The 14,847-nt window shown below is 39.0% G+C and overlaps 1 protein-coding gene across 14 annotated transcripts in view; it reads left to right on the forward strand.

Moving 5' to 3' along the window:
• CELF2 (CUGBP Elav-like family member 2) overlaps positions 1–14,847 on the forward strand; it is a 550,097-nt gene that overhangs the window by 504,462 nt on the left and 30,788 nt on the right. For all 14 annotated transcript variants that reach the window (XM_010407804.3, XM_010407802.3, XM_010407801.3 and 11 more), the window contains one exon: positions 3,513–3,647. In XM_010407804.3, coding sequence (XP_010406106.1) covers positions 3,513–3,647 — 135 coding nt within the window. The remainder of the gene's footprint in view (positions 1–3,512; positions 3,648–14,847) is intronic.

Genomic DNA, 14,847 nt, shown 5'->3' on the forward strand with positions numbered 1-14,847 from the left:
TGCCTATGAGGCTGTTCCTCAGCGTTAAGCAATTTGCATTTTTCTTCAGAGAGAGGTGCATTTGCTGAGTGAGCAGCACTTTCAAATAAAATCCATCTATTCATTTGCCGTCCAGCTCTGTTGCGGGATTTGGGAGTTTTGAAAAAACTGTAGGATGTGAAATGTGTGAAGAGAGTGTGTGAAAGGGGAGAGAATGAGAGGGCAGATTCATCCCACAGAACTGCAGAACTGTACCTCAGCTGAGGTTCAATTGAACCAAAAATCCCCATTTGAAAGCAAAGTACTTTTGGGGTCTGGACTTCAGAGCATTTGGTTTCCTTCCTCCAAGTTTGTCCAAGCGAGTGGGATGTTGACACTCCTGACAAATTGATGGGAGAAACCATCTTCTGGGAAGAGCAGAAATGGTAAAATGCCTGGGGAACGTGAAACAGTGATTACAGGACTTATTTTTCAGATATTTGAGCAGACAGAGGATCCTAAAGAGGATGCATATTAAGTGATAAAACTGTTGACAAAATGGGCTCTAGAGCATGCTGGGTGACAGTGTGTCCCATGAGCTCTTGCTGACAGTCACATTTGAGTGCTCAATTCAGTGGGGGTCTTTGCTGTCCTTCTCTTACTCAAGTGTGACAACAGTCAGCAGTTTTTTGTCCTGCAGAGACCCAAGCTGACACCCTGTAAAATCTGCAGGCTGTTTTGTGGCCAGTGTCTTACAGTCACCTCTACCGTAAAACAAACTGAATGGGGAGACAACTTCATCACCACCAAGTTCTTGTTCGTTCATCTTCTTTGGGCATTGAAACTCATTTGCCAAATTGATGGGTTCCTCCTGTGCTTATATAGAAAATGTCCCACTATTAAAAAAAAAAAAGTTTTTGTGGGATGAGGCAATGATAGTATTTGTTTTGCATCCACAGAGGTGCAAGGGCGATTCATAAGTACAGAGAGCAGTTGTTTGCTCTGCTGCCTGTTGACCTTGTCTGGCCTAGGCTCTCCTCTAGAACCCTTCTGTATTCACCACAAGTATTTAATCCTACCATGTATTCCATTTAAAAGTCCAAAGAAACCTCCACACAGAGGAAATATAAGCTGGTTATGACTGATCCTTTTGATGAGTAACTAAAGAGTGGGTGATAGAAAGCCAATCCTCTGGAGGAGAGCAACCCACTGCTTTCCCAAGTCCTTGTTACAGACGGCATGAAATACAGCCTCAGTGAAGACCAGCAATGTTTTCTGGATATTCTTTGCTGAATTGCTTATGCTCCTTATGAAACACAAAGGTAAATGATAATTGAGGACCAATATCAGGCCAGGATGAAAATTAATTCCCTATTTCAGTTTGAGAACTACTGACTGCTTTGTTCTCAAAGAGTTGGGTCCCAGCTTAAGTCTTCTTCATCCCCAAAATCTTGAAATACACTCAAGGCAAACAATTAAGTCAGATGAGTAGTTTAAAAAAATAAAACAATGTTGTTTGCATACCTGAATTTCTACCTGAACTGTGTCTTGCAAAATAGTTTGGATTGGTAGTGTTTGAGAAAACCCTTATCCCTTAAGATGGTCTTTAGCCTCCAAAAGAAACCTTAAAGAGCTTTCTTGGTCACGTAATTTCTCCAAGTGTGTTGTTCTGGCTCCAGGCTATGAATTGGTGTATCTTGGATCAACTAAAATCTTAATACCCACCACTGTAATTGCGTCACATTTTCAAAAACGCCAGCATCTGAACTGAATCTGGGCATTGACCAAGACATCAACATTAGAACCTCAGTCAGATTCAGTGCTCACCTGAGGCCTGACCTGCCTGTTGGAACATGCCGTGTTTAAATTTGGGGCTTTTTTCACAAATAGATGCTTATATCAAGGTTCATTTCACAGTGCCTAATGCTGTGACAGTATGAATTCCTCTTTATGGAGATTGTTGATTGTACTAACCCGAGTCTGCAATGCATGTGTTTGAAAGTAATATCACTCTCCATTGCTGAAGGAGTTCTGAATTCCAAGAAAATACCATCTCATTCATTGCAATTTTTTTCTTCTTAAACATACTTACCAAGTATTTTATTTAAACTCTCTTGTTTTCATTTTCTCTAAGTTGTTGTTAAGCTCCCCTGTTTGAGATACAAAGTGTGCAGGGAGAAGTAATATCTCTTGTTAGCAAACTAACATTCAGAGAAAATCAGACAAGTTTCTAGGCATTCAAGCTCTTCTTGAGTATTCCCCAACACTCATGCAGTCTTCCCAGCTCTATCATTAAGTCTAGAAAAGGTATTGCTCTTCCTACCTAACCTTTTGTGAGTGTACTTGTACTTTCAGGACTACAAGAACATAATAAAACTCTTTTAGTCTTTTGCATTTTTGCACTTTTTCAACTCTATTGAGGGCTCAAGCCCTCACAGAGCTCCTTCATATGTCCAAACCTGAAGTATGATCTCTCACTGCCTTCCAAACCATGTTTCTCACGTCCTTGTGTAAATGCCCAGTCTGAACATCACTCCTGGGGATAGCTGGTCTTACTCAGGAGATCCTGAGAAGGATCCAGTCTGGTTAATGCTAGCACCCATCTTATATCTGCACTTTAGCTGTTACTGCACTATTTCACCTTAGAGTCAGTTCCCAAGTACTTTATCTAGTCCAAGGTAAAAGGAATGTTCTTTTGAATTCCTCTGGAGAGACCAAGTTCTGTCCCTCTGATTTAAGCAAATCTATGCCATTGGCTGTTCCTTAATCATCTTTTTTTCACTTCACAAAAGCCTCTTTATTGTTTGTCCTTTTTTGCTTGCCATCTAAATTAAACCTTTGCTATTTAAATGCCTCCATTTCTTTAAGGCTCTCACTAAAATGACAGTGTATCTCCCCCACATCTTGTAAAATAATGAAGTGACAGATGACTCAGTAGACTTGATATCATAGTCCAGAGCTACAGCCTGAAAATCCCTATCTCAATGATGGCTCTGTGGTCAGGCTGATACTAATTTGATGTACTTAGTTCATACATGTTTTTAGAAATTAACCATCAAAAGGAAATTGAGCACAATTACTGGCTACTGCACAGTGTAACCTTAGTAGTTATATTCAGAGGAGACATGGGAAACAAATTTTATTCATCCCAATTATATGACCCTGTCCTGAATGTGTTTTAAATGCTAGCTATCTTCTTTACATCCCCCATTGTGTCAGGAAATAATATTGTGCCTGGGCTTCACACAGAGTTTAAATGACTTTTAATTCTACTCTTCCCTTAGAAGAGGCACAAACCAGGTTTAATTTTCCTGAAGTATAGGCTGGTGTCTTTGGTAAATTCTCTCAACTCCAAGGTAGAGAGATGAGAGATACTCTTCAGGAACTGTAAGAGGTGGTTCCAGATTACAGATGTCTTGGGAGTGAAAAGAATTGAGTTTATTGGCAAGGTACACCCCAAGCTCCATGATCATTGATAACAGCACTTTTTGATGATTATGATTATGATGATGATGATTACCTGTCTTAATTAATCCTATTGCTTCTCCGCATAGGCATGAACGCTTTACAGTTACAGAACTTGGCAACTTTAGCAGCCGCAGCAGCTGCCGCCCAGACCTCAGCTACCACCACCAATGCAAACCCTCTCTCCACAACGACTGGTGCTCTGGGAGCCCTCACAAGTCCCGGTAAGAGCAGAGTGCCTGCTTCCAACTCACAAACATGGGAGTCAAGGGGAAGATGGTTGTTAAAATGCTGATTCCATGTTATGTCTTATGTTCCGTGCTCATGTAAATCGTGAAGAACCTTTAAAAGCTGAATACATTTTTGTTGGTGTTATTTTTAAGCAAATAACTGCTTTTTTAAGTGGTCCAATGTGGACATGTTCACCATTCCAGATTCATTTCAGGGGCCATTAAAGCCTAACAGACCCATCTTACAGAACTCTGCATGAAAATTACACTTGCATGGGAAACTGAAGATAAAATTAACTTTTCACAAAAAATTCAGAACATGACCAAATTCTTCCCATCCAAAGGAAAATCAGCTGAGGTGGTTCTTTTTAATCCCCAAGATACTGACGCTTGGTTCCCAGCACATGCACGTATTGCCTTTACCCTTCATGAATTTTTGTAAAGTCCTTTTTATTTTTTCCTTCTCTTCCTGGATCTCAGTTGAGCTTTCTTCTGGTCCTGAGTACACAGTTACAGAAGTGATATCAGATGCACAAGGAATACACAGCCAGATTCTGGCTTCATTACACTAAATAGAAGCAAGATTTATGGGGGGAAAAGGGACAGGATAAGAGGTGGAGGTACCTCCATCACCACCATGTGGACTTCCAGCCATGCATGTCTGATGTCTGCAAAACCTTAGAGACAAACTGGGGCAAATTCAGACTTAGGTAACACTTCAGGATCACCAGAATCCACAGAGAGAAATATTGATTCAGTGTAGTTACTCTGGGTTTACAGTGATGTAGCTGAGTAGTGAATCCGGCCACTTATTGTTACATAAAGGCTGTAGGGTGTAATTATTTGCATCATAAAGTGTGTTTATTGCTGTTCTAAAAAACATTCATATTATTTTTAGACACCACTAAAGAACATTTGTGTTTAATCTTGTTTAAGTGTGTATTTATCCCCCATGAAAAAGTAATTCATGGCAAATGGTTTGAGCTCATCAGTAAGGAAAACAGTCTTCACTGCACAGTAGAACTGGGACCGTGTGGTGCTGGGTGTTAGCGCTGTCCAGGGCTCCCATTATATTACAGTTTTATTGTTTGTTTGCGACGGAGGTTAAATGGAAAGAAGCTTGGCTAATACTAAGTTTGCGCAGAATTTCCTGGTTTGTGGCATGAGCCTCATCTCTACCTAAAAATAATGTTCATTAGCAACATCTCTGAGAAGCAGATTGGGTGAAAATAATTTTGACTTGCTGATGTATTTCTTTCAAACTTGAACAATCTCTTCCCTCTGTCCTGGTGCTGGGACTTAACACTTTGCAAAAGGCTATTCCCAGTGTCAGTGTTTCCATGTTACACCTGTCTAAATGCCACCCATCTATAGAAGCAGAAATGTTGCATTTCATGCATGCTCTGTGATATCTCTGCAGTTTAGCTGATAAATGTTTGAGCAGCCTTGTTCTTCCAAGACACACAAAACATATCTTGACCCATACTGACAAGATTTCTCAGGGCAACTCAGTGCACTGCACTGTGGTGCAGGGGGGCTGGAAATTAACTCCCTTTTTTCTTTGCTGCTCTGCTGCAAAGTGGCACCAGAATGTTCCTGTCATGCACTTTGTTTTGCCATGTACACACAGAACTTGGATTCAACCTTAAGGCCCACATTTCTCTCTTTCCCTCTCCAACACAGTCTTCTTATCCAGCCTGTCTGACCTGCTGTTCCCCTTTAACCTGATCTTGAGGCTCCTTGAGTACCTAGAAGGTTGTTTTATCTGATGTCCAGGTCTGCAGAGGCCCGTGGTAGACAGCTGCTTCCACTGGGCTGGGCAGATATATCTTTGGGGTAACTAGAGCTTCCTATTGCTCAGGTGGTATGGTAGAGCAGATACCAAGGGTTTTTCCAAAGAGATTAATGATTTTGGCTAGCACATTGAACTTGTGTTATTTTCAAAAAATTCTGGACCTTTACCCTTTCAAATAGTGTGTTCAGAATGCCAGTTGTCTTTGAAAGTCTTATAGATGGCATCTGTACACAAGTGTTTCTAATATTAGACAGCTTGAAAAATCTCTAGTAGGTCCACTGACCTATTTATGTTGCACAACCAACCTAAAATCCAGCCTTGTTAAAATGTTCTTCAGTTTAACCTTCCTTATCTGGTTCCACATTCTCCACCCTATTACAGATTTTGTAAACCTGAATAATATCTTCAATGATTCTTCTCTGCTCCATGGAAAATGAATTTAGTTTGATAAAGCTTTTCATAGTAGCTCAAAGTGTTTCCACTAAAACTTGAAATATGTTGGCAGAAAACATTTAAGTCTGCCTTTCAATGTGTGGATGTTTGGAGGCCTTAAGGGTATTTTTTTGGTCTAGTTTTCCTTTAAAAAAACACTTCAGTTGTTGTGTTTCATAAGTGTAAATTATTTTGTCTGATTTCAAAGCCTGTGCTAAGCCCAGGAAGAAATGTTTGTGTCTCTCCAGATAATGCATTAAATTAATATTTCTTAGTTGAGAAAAACAGCCCAAATTTGGGGCAGTGCAAAGGTAGATGCTTAATCCTTTTCTTGCTGTTGTTAAAGGCAAAATACTGCCTTTAACAGAATGGAGATGGGCATAAGTGTGTACTTCCAGTATGCCTTGAACCATGGCAGCCACGTAAATCATATCCATGTTTCTACCCAGATATCTCTCCCCTGAAGATCTTCCCTGAATCAATCTTTGACCAAGAGCTCTTGTTCTGTCCTTTGTAAACATGTGTCATAAGGGCCCAAAAGATGGTTGTTTCAGTTAAAATTCAACATGAAGGTTAATTTACATAGATAAGGTTTAGGAACCGTCAGTGCACCATGCTAGTACAGAGGAGACAGTGGTCAGGCCAACTTCAGTGCATTGGCCACACAGAAAAATAGGCCATGAAGTGAGGAGCCAGCAGGACAGCTGATATTTGAGGCTTTCCAAACAAATTAAACTCCAATGATCTTTCTCTCATACATTCTGACTAAATAGCTTTGACCACAAGAGAGTCTAAGGACACTCATTCTCCTCCATGTGCTAAATAGTTTCTCTTAAGCTTGAAAGAGTATTCATTCAGAAAGAACAGAGACAATGCAATCCCCCAAACTATTAATTTTTTTATAATTGTAAATTTATAATTTCAATTTTGCATACCCATGGAAGTGTCTCCCTACAGCATTGTTAGAAATGATTTTTTAAAAGCCTTTGCTTAAAAAAACATGAAAGATTAAGCTTTCATTTTAGTGAAAATCCCCTCAGGCAATAAATAGGTTCTTTTGTCTCTTGGCCCTGGAAAAAAAATTAAAATGGTTTAAATTGCCTATGGTTAAAGTAACTGTTTCTTGCAATTATCAGATGGTAGTGAATAAAAATTAAAATGAAATCATGAAAGACTAAAAACCAGGTAAATGCATATTTGTCTTTCACAAGTTTCTCATGGGTCTTTTGAAGACTCATTTAATCATCTTTCTTGTCTTTTATTTTGATATGATAATTGTTTCCTTTATTTACTTTAATCACCTCTATTTAGTTAATTAATTCTTCACTTTATTTCCATTTCACTTGCTTAGGATACTTTTTTCTGTTTTAAAGACAGGTACCAGTAGCATTTCATACTGTTTTAAAGGCAGGTACCTGTAGTATTCCATAACACAAGGATTTGGGCTGGGGTAGCTTTTACCTGACTCTAGGTTTGTCTCATCCAGTTTGTCTCAGTTCCCTTGGGTGGGGACCTGGATGTTTGCATTTCTTGTTAACTGGGAGGGGATTCTGGAGGGACTACCTCAGCTGTAATCACTGTAAATATCCCAATTTGGGCAGGATGAATCCCAGCTAGTGTCAGGAACCTTATTCTCTCCTCCAGAGACTATCCGTGACACATCCTGTAAATGGATCACCGAGCAAAGAGCTCACAGGGAGGCTGCTATTCCAGGGCCTGGAGAGATTAGAGATTCATTCAGGGTTCGTTCAGTGGGTGGTGGGAATGCCTGGAGGTGAGTGTGAAGGAGGGACATATAAGCTCAAGATCAAAGTATCTGTCTCTAACACTGTCTGACATTTAATTTCCCTCAGTTGACCCACTACCCTTATTTTCCCTAGGGTAATAATGTGTATTCTGACTGTCCTGGGTGGTACAAGGCTAATACAGCACTGTAAAATGTGGACCACTCAGAGCAGGTTGGTGAAAGCCATGCCCAGTGAAGGTCTGAGTATCTCCAAGGATGGAGATTCCACAGCTACTGTGAGCTCATTTCAATTTTGTTTCTTCAAATTCACACATAAATGTTTTTTTCAGTAACCACTAGGAAAGCCCTACTATGTGTAAATGAAGAGACGAAACATCTAATTATATATACAAATTTATCTGCATGAACATACACAATATAGTTTCTGAGCTGTGGGGGGATAGAATTGCTAAACCAGAAGCTAATTCAGTTTCAGACTTAGGAGCCTTCATTTTCCATGAAATTTTCATGATTATTTGATTCTCTAAACTATTATTTATTCACACAGCTGAACTAGCTATTCATGCTTCAGTAAAAAACTCTTTAGGTTTATCTGCTATGTAAACCTGAGAGGAAATATTTTGGAAAAAAAAATACTGATAGGGTAGAAAGTGAGAAAGTGAGACTTTTTTCCTTTAATGACCTCTTAAAATCCAGCACCGCTTTTGTCATAGTATATCAGTATTCAGCCATTAACTCTTAATGTTTAAGAAAAGAATTTCTCCTAGGCACAAAGGTCTAAAAATACTCATTTTCAGACAGATGCTGACATTGAAGAATAACAGTCCCTAAAAAAGGAAGACTGTGAAGTATAGAATAAACTGAAAAAGAAAAAAGATTACTCTGCCTTTCCTGTAAGAATTAATTCATTCTTTCCCTCTGCTCAAAGCAGAGAATTATAACTTATAGCTATCATCCGTGGCTCATTATTTTCTCTGCCCCCTAATCTAGTATGAAGATTGTCTTTGTTAGGTGAAGGTGTTCATGTTGTGAGCACAATTGTTGAAAAGGTAGAGTTTTTACAGAATATACAAGATGCTTCAGCTGAGAAGCAGTGAAGAATGTTCAAATATCCATTCTTAGAAGATTTGCTTTTTGTTCGCTTCAGTACAATACATTTTTCTCCAATCAGTGGCGCAAGGCTGCCACTGTGACATTTTGTTAGAGGCCAGTACACCCACTGAGATAGTTGTGATTTGCTTCCAGGATGATCCAAAAATAACCCTACCAGTAGGTGTGTAGGAAGGTCTGACAGTTTGCTAAAGACTGAATTGAAGTAATGTTTCATGTAGGAAAAGATCGGTTTAAAATGCAGAATGGCACTTGTCGTTCTGCAGTACAAATTGATTATTTTTGTGCTATTTCATGTGGAATTAATGCATGTTCCATTATTGTAAAATCATTTAAAATAAGCTTTATTAGTTTTGAAGAACATAGAAAACTTCCCTAGTATCATTTTCACTGTTTTTAGGATAAAGATACAGTTGATAAAAATAAGATATAGCTTAAATAAATATTTTAAAATACAGTGTATGTACAGTACACACACTTAAACAACACAAGCGTGTGGTTTTAAATTTTGTATTTAAGTCTAGTTATATAATTAGCATTGTTGCCTTAGTGCTTGGAGGACAGAGAATTTCAATGCCTTAACCCTGATCTCAGCACCAATATTTTAAAAGAATATGTTTTCAAGGAAGCTATGGAAGAAAATCTTGCCTTAGCACACCCACTTCCCTGTGCCTGTTATTGGACTGCATAGTTCAAGGAGATTTGTGACAGGACAAGTATATTTCTGAACTGTTGTGTGTCAGCTGATCTTACCCACATGGTGTTAAGTTTCTGAGTCTGTGGTTAGGCTCCTAAATAAGTGAATTGATTTTGACCACTCTTAGTGCCCAGAGATTATGCTGCTTCCTGGAGAGATATATTGGTACTAAGCCCATCTGATAATTAGGTCACCATTAAGCAGGCATGCAAGCACAAGTTGGAGCCAAAAATATGTATTTTGACCTATATTTGTATTTTTAATAATGCTTCAAGATGTCTTAAATAATTAAAGACGAATAGAGTGGGAATTGTGGCTAAGAATCTCCCAGAGTCCCAGTACAGTAAAAGAAGAGGTGATGGATTCATATGGAGCTCCCCTGGAACAGCATTGTCTCTCCCTGGTCTCCTCATTGGAAAAATGAGCCAGTGATAACCTGAAGGATGCTGATGGCAGCAGACAGGCCATCAGTTTGCTGGGACGACCTGGTTGCACATTGGTCCCTTAAAATGTAACAGGTCTTTGTACATTCTCCTCTCAGAAGGGTTTCTGAGTAGGTGCATCAGTGCAGCCTGAAGGATCTCAGGGAGGTTCAGGCACTGAATGGGCTCAGGGTGGGCAGAACTGCTTTGTGAAGCAGTGTGAGGCTGCCTGACAACTGCAGAAGTCATTTTGGCACAGCTTCTTATCTTTTTTAGAATCAACATTATCAATTTATGAATTTTTGTCACAGAAATCTCCAGGTGTTTCCTCAGAATTCCATAAATACCAAAGGACAGAAACATGTGGATATTTTCAGTCAAGCATTGTGCTAGTTAATTCTTTTAGGTTTGTTTTTTTCTTTTAGGAAGCAGCAGACAGTACTAAACCATGGATTAGTAGGATCTAATTCAACAGGAGACATGTTTGTTTTTTAAACATTATTACATTATCATCTTCCTAAAGTATTAAATCCATTGCCTTAGCACATTTCAGGATTTACTTTCCTTGCAGTATACAAATAACACGTATAATACATTATATTTTGTAAGCGTCTCTCTACCCCACTCTTAATCTCTATTTCAAGCTACAAGAATCCCAGTTTGTAAAAAGGAGCTGTTTTTCTTTCTGTTGGAAGCACTATTCGAAGTTCATTCAGGGTTGCTTTCTACTAAAGAAAGATGATAGTATCAGCTTGCCTACACAGGTGGATATGTGAGCTTACATGTAATATATCCTACAAGAAGTTACAAACCCAGATAATGCTGCAGTTCATAATACCCTGGAAATAATGTAAATCTTAGAAAAACTCATGCATTTGAAGGAGCTTTCGATACTGCCAACACTGTTCCTTCAATTGTACTGGATTGTGCATGTGTCCATGGATACTCCTGGTCTGTTTCCCTAAGGCAGAATAATTAGAATTAATAGTAAAAAAATAATAATATAAAAAACCCTTATTTTTAGTCTATTTATTAATGTCTTAACCTAATTGTTTCAACATTCTCTCAAAAGAATTAGTTGCTCAAATATGTGGCTACTGAATTATTTTATGCAATGGCCAAACAAAAATATCTCCAACAACTGCATGTGTTTAAAACCAAGTAAAGTAAATCCTCAACTGCCTTTGCTGTTTGCAGAACAAAAATGTGCAATATGGATGAAAAGAACTAGTGTCACAGTGAACTAAATATGACTTTACAAATGTTCTGGAAAGGACCTGGCTGAGTAATTTTACATGAGGCAAGATAATCCTTGAGTTCTGCAGCTCCCAGGGGTGAACAACTGCATTTTGTGGATGTGCTATTGCAATAAGGCTGTGCTTGCACACCCCACTTAGAAACACATCTGCCATGGAAATAATTGCACCTTCAGGATTCATAACTCCTTTGCAACTCAAATTTTCAATATATAGTTTAGCTCATCTCTATTCTAAAATACCATGGATAGGACTCCTAACTGTCTGAAGGAAACAAGTCTTTCAGAAATATCTTCTTGCAATGGAAAGACAAACACTTCCCAAGGACTGTTTACCTGATCTTAAGACAGATATATGAGAGAGTTGAAAAAGAAGATGAATCAGACCATCCTCTCCTGTGTACTAGAATCTGAATTGGCATATATGCATGTGGTAAGCACTTGCAGAACAAAAACATTGCTTACTTTGAATGATAGCCTTGGACTCTGCTGACACTCGTTTTTTTCCTTTTTGTTTAATGGAGAGATGCTACTGCGTGTTGTTTGTCAATGCTTAGTGCTGAAAGTGTGTCAAATATGTTGTAGGCACACCGGGAGCAGTGTGAAGGAACCTGTACTCCAGGCGGGAGACCCTGGCCTCAAGTAGAGCCTTCTTGATTTTAGGTCAGAAATTCTTTGGAAAGTGATTTATAAGTGGCTGTATTCTGAAGTGGCTCCACATGGAGGTCATTTCAGCATCAGGGCATGCGTCTCGGAACAATAGCCTGCTCCAAATTGTGTGAGATAGCTGTAATAAACATGAGAGCACAGCTGGAAGTTCCCTGTAGAAATGGCTTTGATGCGAACTCAGTGGTGCTTCAATGAGCACAGCCACAGCCCTTGGCCCCACCGAGTAAAACAGAGTCGTAAGTGCTCAGTAATTCTTCTTTGTTTCCTTCATATTGTGGTGATTCATTTTGGTTCGATTTCAGTTAGAGTTGCAAATATCTGATGGTCAGCTATGAAGTTTAACTCAAGCCAGTCCACTGTGCATTATTATTATATTCCCGAGCCTCCCTAAAGTACTTCCCACCCAAAACCAAAGGCGATTCATCATTGTGGTGTGCTGGGGAGAATGCACAACGTTGCAGGCACAGTATTGAGGTACAATTTGTAGTTTACTCTAGAGGTGGATGGTCTTCATTGAGCAATGCATTTCAACAAAACAGAAGCATCAGTGTGGAATTGGCCCAGAATATTAACTTGCTTTTTACTCTCTCTCTCTCTCCATCTTCAAAATCTCATAGGAAAATGTGCCCTTAAACACCAAGATTCACAAAACCAGCCTAGATTCACAATCAATAAACCCTTGTTTGTTAAAATCCCTTCTGCTAGATAGATAGGTTTGGAGGAAAGTTAGGGAACAGAGGACTAGAAAACTACAAAAATAACCAGCTAATAAGTTTGTCTGCCATACCTATAGTACTTTCATATGCTCTGTTTTCTCCTCCTTCTTTGCACTGCTGTGGAAGGTCTGTGGTGTAGATACTGTGATTTCATGACAATCATAAATGTCAAGTTAGGTGTTAACATAAATAAGTGATTAAAGTGAGTGTCCCTGATTTTCACTTCTCCCAAGCTTTCTTAGCTCTCAAAAACCCATGCAGTGCTGAATAGTATGGATTTATGAGCCTAAAGTTATTCTTCCATTGTTGAAGACCTTGGCTTCTGAATTTGCAAAGAATTTGAATTAATTGGTTCACCTCTTCATATTTTCTGGTTTTTTCATTCTTGTATAAGTCAATGTTCACAAAGGACTTTGTAAAATATAAAGCTGTTTGCAGCAAGCCAGAACCAGAAGGATCACCATGGGGAAAGACTCCTTCCTCTCCTCTTCCTCTCGCTTCTCTGTCATGTTTGCTCTCATTTGCACATGCATGCACACAGTTTTAAAAAAAGACCAGGTGTTGAGTGCATGGCTCTCTCCCTTCCTCCTTTGCTCACTGCTGCTTTTCTTTCCCTGTTCCTTGAGAAGATACGGACAATCTTTCATGGGCACAGTTCACCTGTGAGTAATGAAGAAGCAGAGGGACACTGACTTATTAGAGAAAGGCTGTAATATTGGTATATGTCTTTCTATATTGTCATTCTTGTTTCCCCTGACTCTTTCCTGCTCTCTTGCTTTTCTGGTGCTCTTTCCCTGGAGTGCATCTGTCACTTTTATTTTATCCTATCCAAGAGCAGAGCACTTAAAAGCAGAGCACTTAAACTTACTAGAATCTTCCTTTTTGACATGTCAGACAGCACTTCCAAGATACCAGTAAATGTGCAAGTTTTTACTTCTTTCTCCATACCAATGGCAATGCGTTTGTCAGATGGAAAATACACCTCTCCAGACCAGGAAAATCTATCTCACCTTTGCCAAAATTTGCCCTGAGGAATAGCGCCTGCTAGCAACAGGGACAACACCACTTTGTGCGAGGGTGAATACTTCGATTGGCTGGAGATCACTGCAAAGGGCAGACAATTTAATGCCAGTCACACATGCTAGTTAAATTAGAATACTTATGAGCCTTAGTGAAAGGCCAACTACATCTTCTTCTAGCAAAAATATTAAAATGTCCCTGTTTTTCCCCCTCCCCCTCTAGATTCTCCATAAGAATAAATTAAAACTTGGAGGTGTGGTTATTATCACAGAATAATTAGACCCCATGGGATTAGAGACACTCAACGTTTTCTAATGCCTCTGGGTTGTGATTATCTAATAATGATGATGCCTCTATCATTGCTTAATTATTCTTCCCCTTTAAAGTGTTCCTTCTGCAGTCAGAGCCCATAGAATGTGCTCATTTTAGCCAGAAACACCACTGCAATTTCCTGAGAGCAATGTCACATGGACACCATGATTGACTTGCCTACTTCTCCCCCACACCATGTTTATAATTCTCATTTCATAAGCTCCAGCATTACTATATTTGAATCATTCCCCTTTTCTATAAGACATTTCATTTGTGTGTTTAGGAGAAAACTCTGGGGCCTCCATCTCTTCAAAACAACCAGTTGGTGTCAGTGCTACATAAAGAGAACACACCTTAATCAATTGACCTTAAATGTATAAGATCAGATCTGTCCAGAATCCCTCCTAATTCCAGGTTGGACTCCCAGCTACGTGCCATTCATCTCTGTTTGAGAGAGTACCACCCCCAAACTAAGATATTATAAACCAAATTCGGGAGCTTTGCACAGACTTTGTCCAACACAACTAAACTTTGCCCAATATCTTTAGTCTTTCAGTCAGGCCAGCAGGTGTTCCTCATGTTTAGATACAGTTCTCAAGACACAGTTCCAAACATCATTGGTTTTTGCAACAAAAGATTAGAAAGAAAACAGAGAACGCAGCCTTAATCTGATTATCCTTAAATCCAGTGTTGTCTCTTAGCTTTATTATCCCTCTTGGACTAAGAAAGGGACAAAGGCATATTTTGTTTACCCAAGAGATTTTGTCTACTAAACAAAGATTTTAAATTCAGCTGGCTAAAATTAAGAAATAAAGATTTCTACTTTGGGTTTAATATTTCTTTTTCTTTTGTCCTTATAATTCTCTTATAAACTTACAATTTTTTTCTGTCACTGACTGAGGAGCTGTTAGAAATATTGTTTTGTCTTTTCTTTTTTTTACTGCCTTTACTGTCTTCATATAATTTCTTTATATCCTTTCTTTACGTTCTTCTACTGTGATTTTATTTTCTGTTGCACA

Source organism: Corvus cornix, chromosome 1A (assembly GCF_000738735.6).
Source record: "Corvus cornix cornix isolate S_Up_H32 chromosome 1A, ASM73873v5, whole genome shotgun sequence".
Taxonomy (NCBI): Eukaryota; Metazoa; Chordata; class Aves; order Passeriformes; family Corvidae; genus Corvus; species Corvus cornix.